Here is a 23,583-nt window from a genome sequence, read left to right as displayed (position 1 = left end):
TCTTGGAATTTACCCAGGGAAGCCTGAAACTGTGCTACTGCGAACTTGAGATATTTCTATGGCCATGCATCAGTTTTTAGAGTATAACTACTATCATACACATTTAAATAACAATGAAAAAATTTTCTATAGTGTGACTTTTGCAGGAACGTTGTTCCTGCAACTGCTTGTTCTAAACCTTCTCATATCCAGCCTAAAAGTAAGTGAAAGCATCAGAAAAGATAAAATGAGGAGAAAGCACAAATAAAACTTCCAACTCCATTTCTAAAGGTTGAGGAAAATACCATACACCTGAAGCCACTGTTGCTTTTTGAGTCAGAGGCCATAACTGGGATGGTTCTTTTTGGTCAGATAATCTAATCTTCTCTGAGAAGGTCCCATTAAAACTATTCTGAAGGATCACTCCTGTGCCACATTTTTATTGGTAACTTCATTCACTGTCTACCACTCCACTCACTAGAAGAGCATTTTTGAAAGGATCTTATTTTCAAGCACAACTGCTATTTTCTGCAGAGGATTCTCTTCATCTTTTGTCATGACTCTTTTGTAACCCAAACCAACTTCAAATTTAAAACGACAGAAAACAAAAAGCCTTCTATGGAAAAGGGACATGATCTATGGCAAAAGTTTCTCTTTCTCTTCAATTGTGATAGCTTGGTTAACCGTCACACCACCAGAGAATTTAAAAAACTGACTCAAGAAGCAAGATAGGGAAGCCATTCACATAAAATCTCTAAAATTAAATTTGTTTTAAAATAAAATAGAAAATAGTTTTCCAGTGTGAGACAGCCCACTTAATCCTTATAGCAAGTTAATGATTAGGCAAGTATACCTGCTGCTGAATCCTTAAAATGGCTTCTATCCCCCCCTCCCCCCCAAAAATTCCAAGAGCAACCATAACCACCCCCACCAAAGGCACTGAAACAAAAGACTGATCTGTTTATATAGTCACATGAAAAATAAACATCTTTATTTTTTTGCCTACTTTATTTCATTTTTTTCAAATAAAATTTAAATCTGTACAAAGTATACTGTTACAGTATATATTTTGTAAGAATCAATGCCTAAAAGAATCACAATACTTCAATAAGCAGTACAGCAGACCTCGCTAGTTTCAGCTTTGATATTGAACAAACTCAAGCCGGCTGATGCACAACACATTTGCTTGGTTTCCACATGGTGAGTTCCCAGCACTGAGATGGGAGAACATGACAGCAAGTATGGTTATATTACAGCCCGACACACTGAGCTTCTTCATGTGATAATAACTGCACATATTTAATACAGAATGCTCAAATTTACTTTTTAAATTGCATTTGCTTACTTCTTAGTTGGAAAAATTCAGCATTCTTAATGGGGTCCCCAAACAGTGCAAATTAATGATATTCTACTGTATAATTGGCACATCTCCAATAAGGATTAACTTGTAAACTCAAAGAATATTACAACTTTGTCTTAAATTTTAACTAACATACATCTGGTCCATTTAACCAAAATCATTTTGGAAAGATATTAAAGAACAATTCTATTTCTGAAAGGATATTGTTTTGACCATTCTTTAGAGAAGATAAATTTTTAAATTGTCGTTAAAATGTTTTACTATAAAAATTTTACAAACTCGATTAGAAATTTCAAGATTATGATTCACAGCAGACAAATACAAACTGTTTATATTCCAACAATACCTACTCTTAGACTTTCAAACAGAGCACATCCATGTCAGCTGTGTTAACTAAAATTTTGAACAGTGTACTAAATTTATAAGTGGTGCTGGGTCTAGCAAGTGTAAATACACAGTATATTTTAATGAAAAGAATTGTCTTCTTTATACTTTATTTGTTTTCCCATAAGGAAACAATGTTTACATTCTTTAATAAAGTTAATCTTACATCAGAATATAACTTAATACTGTCAGCAACAGGGACCACACACAGTAAATAAGAAGCACATTTAAAATAAGTCTGAATTCACATAGATTAACATTTGTTGGTTAATAAAATATCGACAGTATTACAATCTTACAATATTTACAGTAAGAAAAATCTAGAGTAATATATACCTTTCACAGCAGGATTCCTTTTTTTAATTATTATTTCTTCCAGTTTGGGATTGTGTATACACGAAAAGCTCAAATAAAGCAACTCTGCAATATAATCTTAAAATAATGGCTACTGGGGGAAATTCTATCACAACCATTGAAAATAATGGTGACTTTTCACGGAGTCTGTGGCATCTGAGAACCTAGTTAATTAACCAAAGACTTGCTCAAACTAGCCTCAGTTACCCAGATTAAAGCTGCAGAACTCCGGCCTTCCCTGACTGCTAAAAACCCAACAGATTTTCTCAACATGCTATAAGAAAAGAGGGAAAATAGGTTTCAGTTCACACCTCATGGCTGGAAGCCTCCGGCCAGTGCACATTCCCCAACTTATGCTAAGAAGAGGGCCAGCTTCATCCCTAAAACACCACAAGAGTTTACCGTCCAACTACAGGGCACTGTGACACCAAGCTCACTCATTCCTCAACTTTCCAGCATTAGGATAAGGCATGAACTTGGCCTATATAATACACACCAGCATCTTAGAGACTTGGGGTCGGGGCAAAGAAATATACTAGTGCAGTTTGCACTGAGATCAACAGGGAAAATGGGAAGCGATGCATGTTTCCGATTAGAATAGCAAGAAGACCCACATCCCTAAACTGGAATTTGGCCAGGGCATCAGAGTTAGCACCCCCTCTCTGAGTACCACAAGCAATTAGGATGTGTGCTCTGGGCCTCCTCCAAGAGAGAGCATCTACAGTAAGTAACACCATGTGGGACATTAGTTCAGTGATGACTCCCAAGAAAGCAGATACAAGTCTTAAATCTGGGGCTGTCCACAGCACCTGAGGTCACTCATCAGAGCTGTGACCTGCCCCAACCCTGCTTACTTTAAGAGATCTGATGGGCACAGAGCACTCAGGGATACAGCTGCTGGCTACTTTGGACTCTAGATCTCACAGGTAATCAACAGGTATCTGGGATTGAATTAGCAGACTGTACCACAGCTCCTTAAACAGACACTGTCAGGTATGAAATCATGTCAAGCATGAATCTTCACTGTCAGGTCAGAAATCAAAGTGGGAGTCTTCCCACATCAGCCAAGGTTATTTTGTCAAAACCTTAGAGGAGTTGAACAGTTTTTCATGTTGCAAGTGATTAGTTTACTTATTTCAGTCAAGCTGGATTGGCAAACCAGACTGATTTATTTAGTTAGCTTTGTTTTTTTGATTCTTACGTATGTGTTAACCCAAAGCTGTTCTATTTGGGCTAAATACACTGACAGAGAAAATTCAAACAACAAAAGTTTTCAGCAAACTTCTGTGGCATTTTCTTTTTGGAAGTCAATGCAAGATCTAAAGGTATTTCTACCCAACAAAGTCTGTTTAAGTGTTTAATGTTATTTCCTTTTTGGTCCTATATAGAATGCTATGACTTCTATATAGGTCTGAATGCTGCTCCATGTAGATGCTTTCTGTATATCTAAAAATATATACTTTTCAGTAGTTCAATACATGGTTAATCTTCCCACAGAGGAAGATTTTTGTAATCACATGTTGCAAAGTAGAAAAACATCTCCTTTCTAAGAAAGGAAATACGTATACTTTCCTATTGTACACTTTTGAATAAGCCCAAAGGCATGCACCAAAAAATCATTATTAAAACTAATACATGCACTAAAATGGTATACAGTTAGACTTAAATAAGGTGCTGCTTTCTCAATTTTTAAATTTGAAGAAGATATTTTGTCGGTTGTTGACTCAAAGATCTCCCCCGCCCCCACCCCACTCCATGGCATCAAGAGAGAAAAATAAAAAGTAAGCATAAACCTTTAAACTATTCTTTACATGGGGGAAAGGACAGATATATCAACTATCTTATTTATAAACTGGATTCCCAGTTTTAAATAAAACCAATATTTACTGGTAAAAATTGTCAAAGCTAATACATCCAAACAAATGTTACTAGTAAATAATGTTCTACATAGAGAATAATTTACTTTGGTTTTATGCACCTTCTCAAAAATGATACCGGTGTCCCATACGTCACCAAACTGATGTGTTCCAGCAAAGTTGTAAGGCAAATCTTTTTCTTCCCTAGTGACGTCTTGTTTCCCAATACACAAAACTAAAATCTTTTGGTGAGAAAGGGGTTAAGATAATGGCTAACCCCTTGGCATCCTGAGCATTGTGGTTTATCAAACTCTACCCTGCTAGAAGCTGTCAGGCACCCTGACCCCTGCCTTGAACCAGGAGTGGCTCCCATGTCTAGAGATGCCCTGACTCCTTAAAAATAGCTCTCAGAACTTTGCTTCTTTTTTCCTTCTATCTGGATGTTATAATGTCTAACAAAGCTGGTTGGAATGTCACATTTTGCTAGTAGGGGCCATCATCTAACGATAATTCCAATCTGAAATGTTTTATGCCAATACTTAGTTCTTAATTTTATCAATTAATTGCATTAAAATTTTCTCTACAGAGTTTACTTAGAGATCCTTAACTTGGGTTTCAGAAGATGTGTGATGCCCCTGAGGTTGTATGCAAAATTATCTGTATATGTTGTATTTTCTTTCTGGGGAGAGGGTCCATCACTTTTGTCAGATTATCAAAGGTATCTGTGACCCCCAAAAGGGGTTATAGGGACTTAGAGGGATACCCGTAATTCATTTTATAACAGGATTGGGAAATGGGGGCAGAAAACTAAAAATGGCCTCAAAAAAGGGGGGGGCCAAATTGTTGATCTTTTCCCTTTATTCACATTTGGGAAATAAGTGCTTCAAACTAGGAAAAATAACTAAGCTGATTAAATTCCATTTAAAAATAATCAAAGCCACTTTCTAAAATTTTTTCATTATCCATATATGGTAAATTTAGTCTCCAAGAAAAGGTTTGGAGATTGAATTTTTCTCTTTTCCCAAAGGAAGTTCATAGATATAATGCTGATCATCATCCACATTTAACCCAAGACAACATAAAACCTAAGACAACTCTAATGATGTAAGCCTTTATGATTTTGAATAAAGGATTATCTAGAGTCAAATACACATTTGTCAACCTTCATTTCCCAAAATTGGTCCATATTTAGATAACTACCGGGCACAATTCCACTAGATAAACCTAAAATCTGAACAACGGAAGTTTAACTTTCTACCTCAATTAAAAACAAAGCCACAAGTTTCCACAATAGAGTCCAGCCACAAACATTCACACTATGTCACAGAGAAGTTTCTCATTTCAAATACATCACTGAATTTTCAGCAGAATTTGCAAACTTAAGATCCAGAATGAATAGCAAAACATGCTGAGACGAGCATGTCAAGAATTAAAACACCAGCCCCGCCGCACCGCCCCCCCCACCCCCCCCACCCATCCAGAAACACACTCAGGCATTCCAAAAATAAACCAGATCTGAAAAGAGGCCTCTCACTTGTTGGTTTTAAGTATGAAGTGCCTAAAAGGCTATGGGAAAGGGAATATAAAACGAAGTAATTAAATAACTTACAAAATATAATTTTAGCCAAAACACATTTCTGTTCTATTGACAAAACTGTCAATTTTTTTTTTTTTGCAATTCCGAACACTAACTGTGTCGCGCAATCTCACTAAGACAAAAAATATGTTCACAGGTACACTTTTTGTTCTCCTATTCTTTCTAGAGCACATCTTGAGGTTATAATAATGCCTCTAGTTAAAATAAAGTCTCTTATCCCCTGCCACCCTCCCCTCCTCAAAAAGTGAGTCAACCTTGAATTCCAAAAAGGAATATTCATTTAATATAATTATTTCGATACCAGTTATATCACATAGACCATGAGGAAACTCCATGAGTATTATGGAAAACTACATGAAAGAGGGAGCTGCCACTTGCCACCCACTTCACTTTCAGCTTTTAAAGCCAATACCCAGCTAGACTCAAATCTCATTGACTTCAGTGAAAACAAATCAACACTCCAAAATCAGGCCATTTCAGGCTGGAAACTGGATCTCAAAGACACCACTTCATGTGTGTGTGTGTGTGTGTGTGTGTGTGTGTGTGTGTGTGTGTATATATATATATATATATACATGTATATATATATATATAATTTTTTTCTATCCTAAGCTTTCAGTTTGTCTATTCAAATAGTCTAATAAAACTCACAGTTACAAAGGATTTTATTGGCAAATAAAGGCCCATATTAAAAATTTTATCAAAACAAATTTTTGTTCTACATAGCTAACACTAAGAAATATTTTCTTGGACTTATAAAGAATATTTAATTGCATATAAGTTTTGCTTTGGGAGGGATATTGAAAACATAATTCTGTAAGAAATTAGAAAAGACTAGAAACAAAAGTGAAAGTGACTAGTCTTAATTTTCAAAAAATCAAGTGCAAAGATAAATAGTGCAAATAATGAAAACTAGAAATTTTATAGGCAACTTTACAGTCTTTCCTGCTTTTGCACTTTTACATATTGACAACTTTATAAACCCTAACAACTGTATGCAGCATGGAAATGGGCTATCATTTATCTCCATTGACTAGACTCAAGGAAGCCTTTCAAAGACTTGTCTCACAGTCATTTAAATCACTGGTTCTTGACACAGGTTTGGGAATTCACTTCTTTTTAAACAATTCCTAAGGGAGGGGTTATTTAAGAAGGCTCTACACTGACTTAAGTTATAGTATGTAACTATAATAATTTAAAATCTGACACACAACACTATGTGAAAACCATAATAAGTGCCAACTCTACAAAATAAGTTAAAATAAAAATAATTCTTCTATTATTAATGTATTTGACATTTGTAAAAAAAAACCCACTACATTCCAAATACAAAATCAGAACCTCTTTTTTTTAGTTATCTTTAAAGAGGTTTTATCACTAACGTATACAGATTTGGGTAAAATGAAACTTGAAAGTAATCTGTCAAAATCACTGAGAATAAGTCCATACTAAACTAGAAAACAGAGTTAATCCAAATATACTTGAATTATATAACTTTAAAAACAAGTATGATAGCAACTCTTTATCTTAAATAATTTACAATGCTCCTGGGATACTGGGAACAGAAATCTAAACACAATCACTTCACCCTACAAAGGACGTAAGAACTTCCAAGATGTACTAAACTATATTATTAACACTTGCCACCAACGAACTCTTGAGAATTCTACAATTTTAAAGTAACACAGAAAGTGGGAGAACAAACAGAAACTTGAGTTGGGGGGGGGAGGGGTGTGTGTTGTCTAATTTCAGAAATATAGTATTATTGAGGATCTCATAAGGTCTACAATGTTAAATGGTTGCTAGGATTGTAAATATAAAAGAAATAGAAAGGATGCCTAAAATTGCAATTCAGTGTTTTTACCCGGTTTATTGTCCTCTTCTAGAAATTCATGTGGAACAAAGGCTCAAGGTTCTATAAATGCAAGGCATAATATGGATCTTTGTGGACTATAAAATCAAATAATTTGATCTAAAGAACATTTTGAAAAGCAAAGGTAAACTACATTGTAACATGAACCCAGGAGAATGTAAGATACATATTTCTGATAGTTTAAAAATGGTAACGGTGAAAAAGTTTGAAACTTTCTTATTTCTTCCCCTCAAAATAAGTCTCCAGCAGCAACTTGCCTTGACCAGGAAAGTTGCCATTCCACAATTGTGCTATTTAATTTGTCCAGAAAAGCAAACATCCTACACCTGAAAACAGATTTGTATATTGCATCATCACTATAACATCTAGTTACAGACCAATAGCTTTCCCATAACCAACAAGGGACCCATTTTCTGATTTTACTGAAACTTCCTTAGTGAACATCAACTTCATTGTCCTTAGCAAACAAACTCTCATTTAAGACTCCATCTCAGTGTCTTTTCCTACCTCCAGTAAAAATTTCTTCCACTTTACCTTGAAACCATTCCCTTGTATACCTCTCACTCTCCATTCATAAACACACTAAACAGCTCTCCTCTTTCTGCTCTCCAATTTCCAAACCAGTAAGTCTCAGCTTCCAGGAACTTACCCAAAATACACATACTTCTTACTTTCTTAAATTCACAAATTTCTTAACAATTTCAATGCTCTTCAAACTGCCAACTTAAGACTATGGGGAAAACAGCAGTCAGAAAAAACTGCCCAATTACCTCATAATGCAGAAATCTTTCTGGGATCAGTTAGCTATGTTCTTTTCTAAGGCAGGAGTCAGCAATTTCTTTACTTCCTTCCTAAGGAGGTAAACTGGAGTGCCACTGGTAGGCCTATGGCAAGGAGAAGGATAAAGGAGACAAAAACAGGGGAAAAGGAGGATGGGAAAAAGAAAATTCCAGTGTTTATGGTAGGGAAGTAGCTCAAATGTCACCAACAACTACCTGCACTGGAAACTGCCCACCCATTCCAGCTCAAAGGGAGCTTGACCCATTCCCCAACATATGTCTATTAATTCATCAGTGGATGGCCATCACTGAGCTGGTCAATGTGAATACATAAGTCACCTGTTCCATAAATTTGACTGCCACTTCATAATAAGAACATCTTAAGTCCTCCTAGGATCCTTCTGCGTTAATCCAGTTTAGAGCAAAACACATGCTAACAAGAGTATTTCCACGTTTCTCAAAATTCTAGATTATAAAGGTTTGGTCCTTGAACTTGGAGGCTTCTAGACTTATTAAAGTGTACCCTAAATCAAGAAAATTAGACTCTTTAGCTTAAATTTTCTCCAGGAAATACTACAAAAATTTAATTAACAAGCAAATTACTAATAATCACCAAAACAAAGTATGTATTCATGAAAATGCAAAAATGTTATAATTCCAAAATGAGTAAAATATTTCTGGTCCATAAGAAGTAACCTTATTTTACACAGAGGCTCACCACCATGTTTCTACCTATCAAACAAGACAATTTTCCATAAAAGCAAAGCACATCAGGAAAAAAAAAAAGAAAGGGAGGAAGGAAGGGAGGGAGGGAGGAAGGGAGGGAGGGAAGGAGGAAGGTAGGGAGGAAGGAAATGCCAAACACAATATGGGGACAAAATAAAAATAAATGAATAGCTATGAAATTCTTTTCAAGAAAAATGTTTCTAACAAGTGACGTTTGCCATACTCAACTTTCCTAAAGGCATATATTGCCTAGGACCATTCAACATCAAAATCTGGTAGTCAGTTTAGCAGCTGAAAGATGACAAACTGTTGGCTTGAAACCAATCATGTATTTCACTTTTCACCTGGTTGTCTTGCATTATGAAATTCTACCTGACCCATGCTAATGTTAGTTTAGATGATCTTCATTTAGCCCATAATAATGAAATTTCTGCTCAAAAAGAGTCTATCAAATGGCCTAGGCCTTAAATTCAGGTTTTGTTTTAGGATCAAATAACTCTTCAAATATTAAAATCAGCTTTTCTTAAAAATTTATTGCAAATTCTTCATGGTAATTAATGTTGCTGAGTGAAAACGGTAATTTTAATAGAGGTGAATGCTTAAGCTTTACATTAATTTCACTATGAATGGCCTAAATTTGGTTAATTTTCAATGAAAATAAACAGAAATATTATATGACTTAAAAGTGGATAAACTTCAGCGACAACTTTGCACAAATAACTTTAGTGAATTTATTCACTTAAGGAATTCTAATAAATGCTCTTTCCTATTCATTCCACTCTCATGGGGAAGTGTGTATATATATATATATATATATATATATATATATATATATATCTCATTAAGATATTCAGATTTAGGGATCATCAACTATAAATGTTATACTCAGAGTTATCACCAATTTTTCCAAACCTAAGTTGCTAAAGATTCTCTTGTTTTAGCATCCTTTTACATAGAAAGCCGGATCTCATTCTGATATTGAAAATGAAAAAAGTCATCAGATTTGGTATCTCATTTTTTATGGGGGAAAAAATCTTAAAAGTATGTTCACATGTATAACAAAACAAATCGTGGAGCTATGAAAGCCACCAGAACAATTTCAGAAATCTCCGTTCTGAAATCATATGGAAATGTGTGTATGTGTAACATGAAAAAAATGAATGGGAATATTGAAGAGAGGGTGAACCATGTGTGGGAGATAAAAATAATCATGCCCATGGTGGGGTCAACCATGGCTGGCAGATAATCCAAAATATCATAAAAGAAAAATGTGTTAGTTTAGAAAGTTTCAACATTGCCAAATGCAAAATGTTAAAGCACAGAAAAAATGAATGAGACAACCCCCACAAACATCATTTCATAAGAAAAAAAAGTAGAAAAAAGTGACCTATACATCTTTTTCAATATACCAAATCTTAACTGACTTAAAGATTACATAAAGTATTTGGGCCATGGTACCCACCCAGATTCTCATTATCAACAGACTTATCTTTTCCCCTCCCTTCCACCCAAATTTAGTTGTTTTCCTGCAGAAAAAGCACAGCATTCCTATATTAATAAGTATAAGAAATGAAAACAGTGAGTACAACTGATATAGATCCATTGACTTTTATTACAAATGTACTTGATCACTTGGCTTCAAAAAGTTTAAAATCAATACCCTATTTTCTGTATGCCAGTACAAAGCAAACTGTTTTACAAATTAAATACCTAAAAATTTGACAAAAATATTAAAATTTGATGAAAAACAATTATAAAAATCCTTAATCTCTCTCTTCAAAAAAGGAGGCAGTCTTCCCAGTCCTATTGTACAATATTAATAATATTCACCATTTTTAGAATAGGTAGCTAAATTATATTTTTCTGTTAGCATACAAAACTCTTAGACTAATAGATTTTATTTGTATATGCTCCAGTTAAGTTTGTGAATGCCATCTGATTGCAATATAATCAACTATCTTTGAGTCCTAATTTACACTTATTTAATAATTTGCATAGTTTAAAAGGGATAAAGGTTATTCTATAACTAATTATCATAGGCTATTACAGTGCTATTTTTCAAGGCAACAAGTATTTGCTCCCAAATGAAATTATCTTCTTTAGGCAGGGGTTAAAATTACTAGCAGCTTTCTCCAATACCTGAAAAATCAAACTGGAATAGTTATCCATCTCTAGATGTGAAGACCTAAAAAACACATTGATACATTTTTCACTTTGAGTCAAATTTCAACCCCTGAATGGGACAACTAGAAAGTGAGACTTTCAAGGTTTTTTATTTCCCTGTTGGTTTTGGTTTCTACTCTCCATGGCTTTTGAGAAGCTGGAAAAGTTTGTCTTTCCTGACTCACATTGTCTTTTTTTCCATTTGGCAAATATTCATCTACCTCCAATCTGTATCTAGTGGAGGAAAAGCCAACATGGCTTTTCTTATGAACTTCCTTTGTTGTCAAAGGCATGTATAATGATTTCTACAGTTCTGGTTAGTTAACTTTAGCTCCCTCTGTGGCTGGATGACTGCTGTTTCCAACATCAGCATGATAAATAGGAGGCACAAATAAAAAGTAGCTTAAAAAAAGATTTGGTGACTTAAAAGAAAAAACAAAAAAACCCAAAAAAACGAACAACACTAAAGCACACACACTTACATGGGCATTTCAAATCTGGTGGCTGATCTCTGGATTAAATTACTTGACAATGTCTCTCATTTTAAAGAACGCAATGCATTTCAAGTGTTCTTTTATACTTAGGCAAATAATACAGTTTAACCAAGTTCTTGGACCTTAATTGTAAGACAAAGCAGATCATTAAAAATAAGGCATACTTGTCATGAATTAAGTTTTGTTTACTTGTTTTTGGCACATTTGATCATACTGTCTTCTATGAATAAAACATATGGTCAAATATACCATTTCCTTTTTTGTTTCAGCACAAACAGGGTTTACCAACTAGTAAAATAAAAACAAGGAAAAACTCCAACATAAAACACTGAGAAATAGAACCTTGGTAAAGTACCGAGCACCTGGGGGGAAGGGTGGGAAAAGGATGAAACAGGAGAGGGGAGAAGGAAAGGTTGGGAGGGGACTTGGGGAGGTAAAGTGAGATGCAAAAAAAGAGCATCTTTACAGTCATTTGTCTTTTCTATGATCACGTCTTAAGAAGTCTTAAAAGATCTGCATGTGGATTTCTTTTTAAACCCACTGACCATAATTCAGACACTGGTTTCAAAATCTGAGTAAGATTGTGTTTAACTGTTATAGTGTAAAGACAATTGCACAATACATGTGCTTCTTGATCCGGTAGGATTCCAAGCAGAATCTGAAGTCTATAGCTAAGAAAGGCTTCACTTTAGGTAACTCGGACCCTAAAGAAAACCTCATGAAAGAACTCGCATCTCAAAGAAAGGACACTTTGCCTAAGTTTGCTGTGTTTTTTGTTGACTTGCACTACTTATTGCTGGCTACTATGAAACACTGATCTAGGAGTACTCCAACAACCTGTAGTACAAGGCTTAACTTTAAAAAGCTATAGTAAACAAGAGACAAAATCAAAGCAATTCTCTTTCCTAACTAGTAACAGCACAGAGAATGCAGTCTTTTCCATATCACAGTTAAAGTACAGTGAACAAAACAGCTCAACAAACCTTAAGACAAAAAAGTGCAGGTTATTAATGTTTACATGCAGTTGATAAGCATTCCAAATGTCACATTATGCACTGTAAAAGCTCAACTTTACTATATGGAAATAAGAAAAATGCACCTTGGGGGAAGGGGAAAAGCAATTTAATCATTTCCAGTGATTTTGTAAGTAAAGAAACTCCTAACTATTGTACGGTCACCTCATATTAAACATTGTATGAATATTAAAAGCAAACAATTTAATGGGAAAATGCACAGTACAATGGAAATAGCTTGTTATTCAACACATACAGTAGATCTCAAAGACAACACACTCAACCAGGGAGCTTAAAAATACCAAATCAAAACCCAAAGAACCAGCAGAAAAAAAAAAAATCCTTCAAAGACAACTGTTTCACCTTCCTAGGCCAATGCTTTACAATGTGAGAAGCACTGATACCTTCCAGCTCCTACAGGTGGTGTCTTCTACATACAGCAGTTAGATCTATATGGCTGGATTTGCCAAGAAAACAATTCCATCCCCAGAACTCTTTATGTCAGACAAGATCCATTTTTTTTAAACCAAAATACTTTCTACAGAATTCCAAACCAAAATGTACTGTTTAAGGCATCTTTTTTTATAACATTTTCTCTTCACTCAAAGATGATAGTCATGCAGCAGTTTAATGATAAAAATATATTAATATTTTACTATACAGCAGCAAGAAGTTAGTTGTCAATTAAAAGCACACGAACATCTTTAAATGAAAACCTGTAAAAGACTATCGTTACAAACAATTTCAGTTGGGAGGACACCAGCTTAGTAAAGTGCTCTCCTAAGCTTTGCATTTTCATACCCTACACCTTGAATATATGAGTTATAGAACATACTTTTGATAGAAGGCTTGTACACTTGGGGAACACAAATACACTTAGCATATAATGTAGCCAGTAATAACTAGCACCACAGCTACATGGAAATCCTTTACATACACCAACTTGGCTTTCACTTTTAAAATGAAGCTCAGAATCCATGGCTCAGTAGGATAACTATAATTGTGTTGCTCTGCTTTTTAACGGGTCTACATAAGTTAATAGCACTGGCAAAAATCAAAGGATAGCTTCAGACCTCTTATAAGTTTAGGAGACAGTGCTAGTGACCACAAATAGACTCACTACCTGATGTCCAAGTACAGGTTCACTGGAAATTGCTGCACGTTAGTTAAGTTTTTAAAATCTTTCTACACATAATAAAAAAAATATATTATGAACGATACAAGTACATCTCATATACACAATAATGACAAAACGCCTACTCAGTCAAAGCAAACAGATGCAGAAAAATATTATGGGAGATTTCCTTTTCTTTCTTTCTCTTTTTTCTTTTACTACTTGAATAACTTTGGTTCCAACCGTAAAAATCACAACTTAGCAAATTTCATTTAAATGCCTTTTTTAATAATTTCTTCATGTTCACAGAAGTTTCACTGACCATTTTTAAATGTTTAAGGTCCAGATGCAATGCATATTGTATAAAAGAGAGCACTTATTGTTTACCTTGCATGAATTAACCTACGTACCTTTAACTCTACAAACTTCTGCATAACATTTAGACAAAGCTCAGACACACAGCATGCCTAGCCCTCATATATATACACATCTCTAATCACAGGTATATAGGGTGTCAAATATACTATAATAACCTCCATGTAAGGTTTGAAATTTGGTAACAAAATGAGAAAAAACTAAAAATATTATTTTACGTGTTCTAAAATATCTCTTTTTTGTGCTAAAGTCAAATGTTAGCTCAACATGAAAAGGACTTTTATAGAATTCAGCAATATTATAATCTTGACCATTTTGCAAACACTTTTAATAATAATAGCTTAAACGTGTACAAAAGTTCTTGGTTAATTAGGGAAATAAACACTCAGTTCTTTATATTTTTTAATCAAGTAGGAAACACAGTTCATATAATGTTATTACTTTTTGTATTTTTTTTGTTTTTTGTTTTTAGCAGCTGCTTACTGTTTTATATGGTGGATAAAGTGGACAACATCCAGCGATGGGTGGCAAGTCAAGAAGAGAAACTGTCAGTTGGTGGAGGTTCTGTGGGTGGTGCTCCCTTGGAGTTAACAGTTCTTTTTTTTTTTTTTTTAACTTTTTAACTTTTTATTTTCTCTCTTTCTTTACAGTATATTTTCTCTGTGTGTGGCGCTGTGTGTGTGTGTGTGTGTGTGTGTGTGTGTGTGTGTGTATGCATGTGGGGGGGGGTTCCATTCAGTTTGATCAATCTTCTTCCCCTTCTTCCTCACCCTGCAGTAGCAGGGTGGCAGCGGCGGTCTCCTCCTGCTGCTGCTGCTGCTGCTGGTGGAGCTGCTCACAGGCAGCTCGCTTCTCCCTCTGCTTCTCTTGAATCTTCTTCATCTCCTCCGAGTACTTGCAGAAGGTGTGTCCGAACTTGGCCCACACCTTGTAGGGCACGGTGATGGAGTTGCGGTAGGTGGGCTTCACCTCGCTCACTCGCATAAACACGCCGTACTTGTTGGAGCCCACATCAAAGAAGAAGCGCTTGTTGTCCACAGTCAAGGAGGTGCCCTCGGGCAGCTCGGCCGGCTCCTCCTCCACTCCGTAGTCGTCGATGAGCTTGGCCAGAGCGTCGCGGAACTCGATGAGCCCCTGTGCGGGCAGTGCAATGGTCTGGCCCTGCGTGGAGCCCAGGCCGGGCCCCCGGTTGACCGTCTGGCGGATGCGCAGGAAGCGGCCGCGCTGGTTCTCCTTGAGATCCATGTAGTACTTGCGGTTCTCGCGCACCAGGAACTCGCTCTTGAGCGCCCGGCGCGGCTCGTCCTGCGCCTGGGCCAGGTCGGGCGGCTGGCTGGGGCCCAGCTGCGCGTAGTGCTCGATGAAGTCGCCCAGGTAGTCGCGGAACTCCACGGCCACTGACATGGAGAGAGTGAGGCGGCTCTTGTTGCCGCCCGCGCCCACCTCAGCGATCTTCAGGAAGCGGCCCTTGGCGTTCTGCTTCACGTCCAGGTAGAAGCGCTTGTTCTGGATGTCCACCCGCTTGGAGGCCAGCTCCTGCGTCTCGTGCTGCAGCCCCCCCGGGGCCCCGCCGCCGCCGCCGCCACTGCCGCCGCCGCCGCCCCCGCCGCCACCACCGCCCCCGCCGGAGCCCGAGCCCGAGCCCGGGTGCCCCAGGGAGCCGCCCGAGCCCAGCGCCGCACCACCCTGCTCGCTGCCGCTGTCTCGGTCCGCCATGATGCTGCGCTCCGCCGCCGCGCTGCCGCCGCCTGCCGCTCCGCCCGCCGCCGCCTCAGTCGCCTCAGCCGCCGCTGCTTTCCCTCCCCGGCTCCGCCTGCTGCCGCCGCAACCCCCACAGCCAGTCAGCCACTCTCGCGAGATCTGCGGGAGAGACGAGACAGACGAGACCCGGTAACAGGGCACTGACTCCCCAGTACAGTAGCCGGGCGCCCTACTGTACGCGCCCACCCGACCGCCAGCACGTGACCCGCACCCCCTCCCCGTTGCCAGTCCCCCATCCGCCCGCCCGCCAGGCGGCGCCCACCCACCGGCCCTCACCCCGCACCCCTGGTTGGGGTGGGGGGGGGACTAGAACGCGCCGCGTCGCAGCTGCTGCCGCCACTGCCGCCACCACGGTGGCTGTCGCTGTTGGCCAGACCCTGAGCGGCCTCGGCCCGGGGAGTTGGGGGACTGGCGTGAGAAGGGGACTGCCATACTAAGCACAGGGAGTGGGCCTGAGCTCTGCTTTCCAGTGACCCCAAAGAAGATGTGGGGGGAGGGGCCCGCGCAGCGCAGTTGAGCCCGCTGCAGAGAGGGGACACCGAGTCACGGCCACCCCCTCCCCAGCGGGCCCCATCCAGACCCAGATCGGCCCACCCGTCACTTGACTGGACTGTCTCCTACCGCAGAGCCCTGGCCGCAGAGGCGGGCGAGGAAGAAGAGAGGTGGTGCAGCGGTAAACCTTAGCTGCAGAAGGGGCTGCCAGGGATGAGGACGGGGCGCCGGTAGCAGTGGCGCGGAGCACCAGACACCTAGCCCTTCCCTCCCCTCGCTCCCGCCGCTCCCCCTCCCCGCGCACGGCAGCGGCTCTGGCCTCAGATGATCCCGCTCCCCCCTCCCCCCAACCGCAGCCCCGCACAGTCGGGCGGGCGGGCGGGCGCACTCACCGGCAGGGGGGAGCCGAGCAGAGGACGGCAGCCGCACCAGGGCCGGGGTGCCCGCAGTGCCTTTTCCCGTTGGCTCTGCCCTTCTCCCCAAGCAACAATCAAAAAGAAACCCCACACTCACCCCAAAACCTTCAACCAGCCCCCTCTGGTACAACGACTGCCCGCCTGCCTCCCCCTCCTCCTTCTGAGATTTGGGGAAGGGGGGCACCCTGTTCAGGGCTGAGCCCAGCCTGGGTTGCCGGCCAGCTCTGCGGATAAACCAGGCCCTGCCGAGCCTTCAGCCCCTAGCCCACTCTTCCTCTCTGGAAGGACCCAGATGGAAGAGAAAACCAAGCAGGCTTTAGGAAATTCACGAGCTAAAAATGTCAGGAATTTCCTGGGAAACGCAGTTCCTTACGGGATTCATTAACGCAGGTTCGCTCGCCCCTTTTACTCCTCCTCCCAGAAACTCCTAAGTGTCAAGGAGAGCCCCCATCTCTCAAAAAGTAAAACATTAAATGATCGCTGGTTTTTAGACAGACAGCTAGGTTACCGACCATTACCAATGACAGCTAAGCCAGTGAAAGCTAAAGGGGGTCTTCTCTGGTCTCAGGAAGGGGCTCAGAAATAAAAAATTTCTCTCTTCCTAGATCTGAGGCATAAACTAGGGCCTATTTTCCTTCTTCCAGATAGATAGCAAATGCTCATACTCCCTCACTGCAGTCTGCAGTCCTAGCAGCTGTGGGAAAGCTAAGGCCTGTCTCCAGGGCACCTCCTGCCTATGCCCCTACATGTTCCCCATCACCTTCTGCAAGGGGCTTAGGTGATACAGACCTCACAGCCCTATTCCTGGCTTTCTCAAGCATGGATTGTTGCCTCCATCCTGAGAAGCATATCCCTATCTCATCTGTAGGCTCCATTCCCATTTAACACCCCCCAACCCCTGCCCCCAAAAGTAAGGAGACTTGCCTCCCTCACTCTTAGCTCCCAAGACATCTGAGTACCTGGCTGCCCAAGCTTCCTGGAAAAGAGAGGGGTAAAGAGAGGACTAATGATAAAGAAACCCAGACCAGCCCAGGGCATAAGCTTTGTCAATGCTTGAGACCTTAAAGCCCCCTGATATAGCCCTTCATCTCCTGGGCAAACCTGCCTGCTAAGTATTCACAGCTACCTTTTTCTCTTAGCAAGGGCCCCATTCAACCCAGCATTAGCTACTTCAGCTCTGGGCTGACGTTCGCTACCTCCCGCTAAAGAGGAAGAAACAGGGCAGAGCACCCTGGCTCCCAAGAAGAAAACTGGGATAGTCCTGTGAACCAGCCTCAGAACCACCCACCTGTCCAGCTGTTCCTGAAATGGCTCCCTGAAGACGAGGCCCACTGTGAGAGATGGAAATCCAGATTTTGGGCCCCATAAAGAACTTCCCCTTAATTTAGGGTCATCCTCTAGCACTGCGTAGTACCCTTTCAGTGCTGATTTTTCTGCACTCCCTCCCCTGTCCCCAAGTCTGTCGGGAAGGAGATATAGGAACTGTTGGTGCACTTCCCACCACACAGAAATACATGTGTAAGAAGCGGCGGCTCCTCTAGGTTTGCACGGTAGCGATCAGGACCCTGGATAGACCCCGGCCCCAAACAGGGTCTCAAAGGCTGAGTGGCAGGGTCTCCGCACAGAACTGGGCGGGGCATTACGCTTCCACCTGTAAGCTGAGACTACTACGACCTGGTTAAGACCGCTCTAGAAGAGCCGCTATTCTTCCTCAAGGGTTTACTTCGCGCTGAACCAAGCCCTTGACCCCTCAGTAGAACTCAAAGCAGCAAGGCCAGTGGGGCTGCGATAAGGGGGCACGCGCCTGCCGGTCCCTGTCACTCTTCCATGCTAATGATCGCTTCCCCCAGGACAAAAAAGTAGGGCTCGAAACTGCCCGCCTTCTTGAACCAACTTTGGAGTCTAAATTTCTTGCCCTCTGTCCCAAACGTTTATGTCCAGGGGCTCTGAATTGGTTTGAGTTTGGGAATGCCCTGATTTTCTGAAAAAGTGACTGTCACAGGAACTGAGTTCTTAGTTCCCCAGCGCAGAGGCAATTGATGAAGTTTCTAGACAAAACACAAGTTAAATATCATTTGCACGCATAAACTGGGAATTTTAAGCTCAAATCAGTAAACAACTGAGACCTGGATCTCTCCACATAAATATGTTCTTACTTATTTCATGTTTTTTATTATATATGTATAAAATTTTGCCTTTATCTATTAGCTTCTTGCCTACTTTATAAATGTATCTAAAAGCAAACAAGGTTAATAATGCCTTTCCCAAAATAATACAATGATAAATAGGATATTTAACACATTTTCACTACTCAAACAAGAGAGTTTATTTCAGGATGAGCCTGTAAGTGTGGGCTTTTGGTCAGAATGGAGGGGGTGGTGAAAGGCGGCTTTCCGTAGGCTACAGAATATAGTACCCTTAAAAGGCAGTCTGAGAGAAAAGTCTTAAAACAAAGAGTTTAACCTTAAACAGAACTTCAAAGTTAAATTTGCATCCTAACATTGAAAATCCATTAGCAAAGTTGTGGATTTAAAAACACACCTAGCTATTTGTTAATTACCAAAACAATATGCTAACTTGGTAAATGAAAAGCCAGTTCTAGTGTCTAGATGTTTGCATTGTCATTTTAAACCAAATAGTTGTAAAATTAAAATTATAATTGCAATACAATGTAGGAAAAACAAAGGGAAAACGAAATATATTAATATGCACAAAATATCTGTGTTAATGAAAGAACTATCAAAAAATACTTCCTTCCTCCTCAAAGTTTGCTTATATTTTTAAAACCTAATAAACGTCTCTAGATTTAGTGTGCTCTCTTATTAACACTACACACACATTTCGAGAATAGAGATTGCTTTATTTTTAATCCCTCTATCTCTACATCTTTAACAAAATCTTACCAACAAAAAACTGTTCACAAGAGAAACACATACTAGGCTGAACAAGAAGGAAAAAACCTCATTTTCCTCAGCCTGAAATACGGTCTGAAATGATCTAATTCTAAAAGTAAAAATTAACATACACATTTACAAAATAAACTTGGAGAGAGGGGATCTACCTCTGGGTAATAAACCCTTTTGATTACGGAGTTCCCAACAGAAACAATACGCTCATTAATATTTCACAGAATCACAGATTTCCCAAATAAAAGAGAAGCAAAAACATTAGAACTTGTGTTTTCAAGTGCTACTTAGGTTAAATGCCTGTCTTAAACCAGACAATTATCTTCAATACCCAAATCATTAAAACTAACTGGAATGTTGTACTGTAACTGTTCAAAGTGGAGGAATTACCCATTTCTTCTCATGGCTAGCTACCAGGAAAATTAAGGGAAACTCTCAAGTAAATCTTAACATTTAACAACAACGACTAATAGTATTTCACCGACCATTTTTAAAAAGTCTATTCCCTTTCTATAGCTCATCTAATCTTTAAAATTATGCCTCTCCAATGCTATTTCAATGTTTAGGGTTAAAGATATGAATTAAACATTTAAAATCTGAAGAGAACAATCCATGTGATAGAATCCTCACATTTCCCCAAATGTTATTTTAAGCATTTGCAGAAGAATTAAATAAATGTAGCACACATTCTAAATTCGATAAAAGATTCAGAGAACCCGACATTTTATGTACCCAAAAGGTCCAAACAGAACCGATGCAAATGTCAACAGCTCTCTCTCTTTCGGCTGATTCTTAAATGGTTTTACTAGTACCCAAAGGAATGAAATCAGCAACTCTCTCCACACTCTAGTCAACACTCCAATTTTCAAAGCCGCAATTCGAAAACGTCAGTTTGGGCGGGGAACAGTGAGGGTCTTGAAGTAATCAAAAAATTCCTTTTCTCCTCTGACAATCTACCAAAAGATGTCAAACCAAATTCAGCCTATTATAAAGCACTGGGGCTTCCTTCCAAGGACACGGGACACCAGCAGAGACACCGCTGCAAAAAGCTGTCCAAAAGCGCCTGGCCCGACAGAAACGTAAAGGGGCCCATATAAGAACGAATTAGAAGCCTCAAGAGGGTCCCGCAGAGACAACGGAAATTAAAGTAGCATTTATTCAGGGGTAGACAGCAACGAACCAAAGAAAGTTTTCCCAGCCGGACTCTTGGGCCTTTCCCTACCCAAGATCAGGCTCAAGACAAATATATTTGTTGGGGTCCCTTCCCCATAGCCGCTGCCGGGGCCTACCGTCGCTCAAAGGGAAGACCCTCTAACTTCACATCCGTCCGTTTTGCCCTCGGACAAAGGCAGAGGAGACTGTGGAGCTGACCTAGCTCTGTGGGGCAGCAAAAATGCCTTGTTCGGGCCACCCATCTTTGGGCCTGGCTTCGTCTGCGCTGTCAGCACCAGTGTATTCTTTTTTATTTTTACAACGCACACTGGGAGGGTGTATGCATTGCGGGGGTGGGGCGGGGGTTGAACAGAGGAAAGGAGGGGTTGGTAGTGGAGCCTAGAAGCCTCCTTCCTCTCCTCTCCTGCCAGGGTTGCTGTGCAGGGAGTGTCGGCCAGGTTTGGCGAACTGTCCCAGGCCCCAGGCAAAGGTGGTCAGGGGGAATGGGGCTCAGGCATTGCTAAGCAAACGGCACCACTGGTGGTCTCCAGCGCCAGAGGAGGTAGGATTGCTTTTTTTTTTTTTAAAGGGGCGTGTGATTTTCTTCTTTTTTGGAGGTGGGAAGGAGTTCGTTCGTTCGTGCGCTCCGGAGGGAGGGGGGCGCGTTGCTGCACTACCAGGGTCCCCGGAGGAAGGGTGCGGGGATGTCTACAATGCTACAGTAATTATTCCTGGGGCATAAGAGGGCAATTAGAGGGGACAAGGTGGGCGGCACCTCAAGCTGTGGCAGTGGCAGCAGAGAAGGTCGCGAGGGGCTTACCCGGGCGGGCGGGCGGGCGCTGTCCTGCCGCAGGTGAGGGAGGGCGCGGGCTGGAGGGAGGGAGGGCGCGCGCGAGGCAGGCGCTAGGCGGGCGCGAGGAAAGGGGGAGGGGAGGAGGGCGCGCGCGCGCACACCTGTCCTGGACAGCGGCGCGAGCCGAGCTGCGCCTCACTCGGGCTCTGCCGGCTGAGGAGGGAGAAGGGCGGGCTGGCAGGCGGGGGCGGGACGCCGAGGGGAGGAGGAGGAGGCGGCTCGGATGGCTGGCTCGGCTCTCACTCGTTCTCCCTCCCGCTGGCAAGTCCGGCTCACACCCTGCTTCTCCCGCTCACTCACAGCCCCCTCGGCTCTCCCTCCTCCTCCTTCCCCTGCGGGATCCGCTCGCTGCCGCCGCCGCCGCAGACGGCAAGTCGTGGCAGCCAGACGTCGGCGCGTAACCCGGCGCTCCGTGCGTGACTCCGGGCGACGTCAGCGCGCGCTCCCCGCTACCCACCATCTCCCCCCCACACTCCTCCCGTGGCTCGCGCCCTCCGCCCTCGCGTTCCTCCGTTTCAGTTGCAGCGGCGGCGGCCGCCGAGCGCGCTCCCTCCGCCCCCCATTTCGCGCGTGCGCGCGCCCTCCCCGCCGTTGGCGCGTCAACAGCCCACGGCCCAGGCCTTGAGGCGCGTCTGAGGAGGGGGCTGCCTGCGGCCTCTTTGCCCACCCTTCCTCCACTCACTGCCGGTAGCGCCCCCGGGAGGACTTCTCCCTTGTTGGGCTCTGAGGGCGGAAGCCAGGCTCAGGCGGGGAGGGAACCCTGTAGGGCCTGCGTCAGCTCCAACTTAGGGCCCTCAGCGTCGTTGTCAGTGTCGCTACCACCCTGTCACCCTGCCCCGCGCCCCCGTTCCGCCCGCATCTCTTAGGAGGCGATAGGCCTTTCATCTCCCGGGAGGGTCTCACCGTGGCCTTCAGACGCCCGCCGAGAGGGGCTAGGAGGGCAGAATTAGCATAAAGAAGAAACGGGCTAGACCACGTTCAGGCTGTAGCCCCAGGAATCCTTGACAGGAAGCGTGGGGTTGCTGCCCAGCCTCCCACGCAGTGTAGGTGAAACTGGGCCCCTTTGAGGGACTGTGACTAAGGACAAAACCCTGATAAATATTATTTATGCGTCCTTGGGCCGAGAGGGAGAGAGTAAAAGGGACGAGTTAATATTCATAAATTACTATGCTAGGGCGAAATGCAGAACTATAAAATGTCCTTTAAGAGTTTTCTTGAAATCTTTGACCAGGTTTGACAAGATTTTTGGTACACGTTAACTTTTTCCCTCATTTTGTATGCTGTCACATCTCCATCCTGCAACACTGCATACATAGAAGATGGATCAGTTAAAAATATCGGCTTCAAAATAAGCAAAAAACAGCCTTCCATCTTTATCATTATTTAAATAGCTCTCAGAGAAGTCAATCTGTGATTTAAGAAAACTTATCAATGTTTTACCTTATTTAACTGAGTATATTTTATTTTGAGGTAACTTTGCAATACACTGTGAGATATTCTTTTATTAGGCAATAGTAGACTTCTTTTTTTTTTATGTTTTAATAGTAGACTTGTCAACTCACTTATTATAGGACCTTCCAAGAAGCTTACCTAGCTAAGCCTTAGAGGCAAGTAGGAGAGAGGTGAAATTAACCCCATTTTATGGACGAGAAAATTGAGTTACAAAAATATGTCAGTTGTTGAGAGTTGCAAGCAGTCTGTCACCGATAAAGGGAAACACCATAGGTCTATTATTACCTGCTTTATCCACTAAACCAGAGATTCCTCAATAGTTTACTTCCGGGTATCTTTTGATTCCTCCCTCCCCCAACCCCACACTTGTGTATTGTAGGCAGTGCCTAATGTCTGAGAGAAACAAATTTGGGGAGTTTCCTGGAGACCCCAAATCACAGATTACTCTAAAAAGTTTGAATTTGAAAATTTCTGCCATAGAAAA

The 23,583-nt window shown here is 41.5% G+C and overlaps 2 protein-coding genes across 4 annotated transcripts; both read right to left on the bottom strand.

Moving 5' to 3' along the window:
- Nucleotides 1-985: 985 nt before the first annotated feature.
- IGIP (IgA inducing protein) lies at nt 986-5,341 on the bottom strand. The gene has a single exon (XM_079918290.1). The coding sequence runs from the start codon at nt 1,274-1,276 to the stop codon at nt 1,115-1,117; it is 162 nt and encodes a 53-aa protein (XP_079774416.1). The 5' UTR covers nt 1,277-5,341; the 3' UTR covers nt 986-1,114.
- A 108-nt stretch (nt 5,342-5,449) lies between these two features.
- On the bottom strand, nt 5,450-21,986 carry PURA (purine rich element binding protein A). Of its 3 annotated transcripts, none has more exons than XM_079918401.1 (2): nt 21,615-21,986; nt 5,450-15,927 (listed from the first exon to the last, which is right to left on the bottom strand). In XM_079918401.1, the coding sequence occupies exon 2, from the start codon at nt 15,781-15,783 to the stop codon at nt 14,812-14,814; it is 972 nt and encodes a 323-aa protein (XP_079774527.1). In that variant the 5' UTR covers nt 15,784-15,927; nt 21,615-21,986; the 3' UTR covers nt 5,450-14,811. The 3 variants fall into 3 exon arrangements, with proteins under 3 accessions (XP_079774527.1, XP_079774528.1, XP_079774529.1); XM_079918402.1 differs by lacking the exon at nt 21,615-21,986 and adding an exon at nt 16,713-17,818; XM_079918403.1 differs by lacking the exon at nt 21,615-21,986 and adding an exon at nt 16,450-16,535.
- Nucleotides 21,987-23,583: the final 1,597 nt, after the last annotated feature.

Source organism: Stenella coeruleoalba, assembly GCF_951394435.1.
Source record: "Stenella coeruleoalba genome assembly, chromosome: 3".
NCBI classification, from domain to species: Eukaryota; Metazoa; Chordata; class Mammalia; order Artiodactyla; family Delphinidae; genus Stenella; species Stenella coeruleoalba.
The sequence above is the reverse complement of the archived record's forward strand: the minus strand, read 5'-3'. Positions and strand labels throughout refer to the sequence as shown.

Bases quoted from the DNA above. Each gene is read 5' to 3' on its own strand.
- IGIP (XM_079918290.1), bottom strand. From the start codon at position 1,276: ATGTGCAGTTATTATCACATGAAGAAGCTCAGTGTGTCGGGCTGTAAT.
- PURA (XM_079918401.1), bottom strand. From the start codon at position 15,783: ATGGCGGACCGAGACAGCGGCAGCGAGCAGGGTGGTGCGGCGCTGGGC.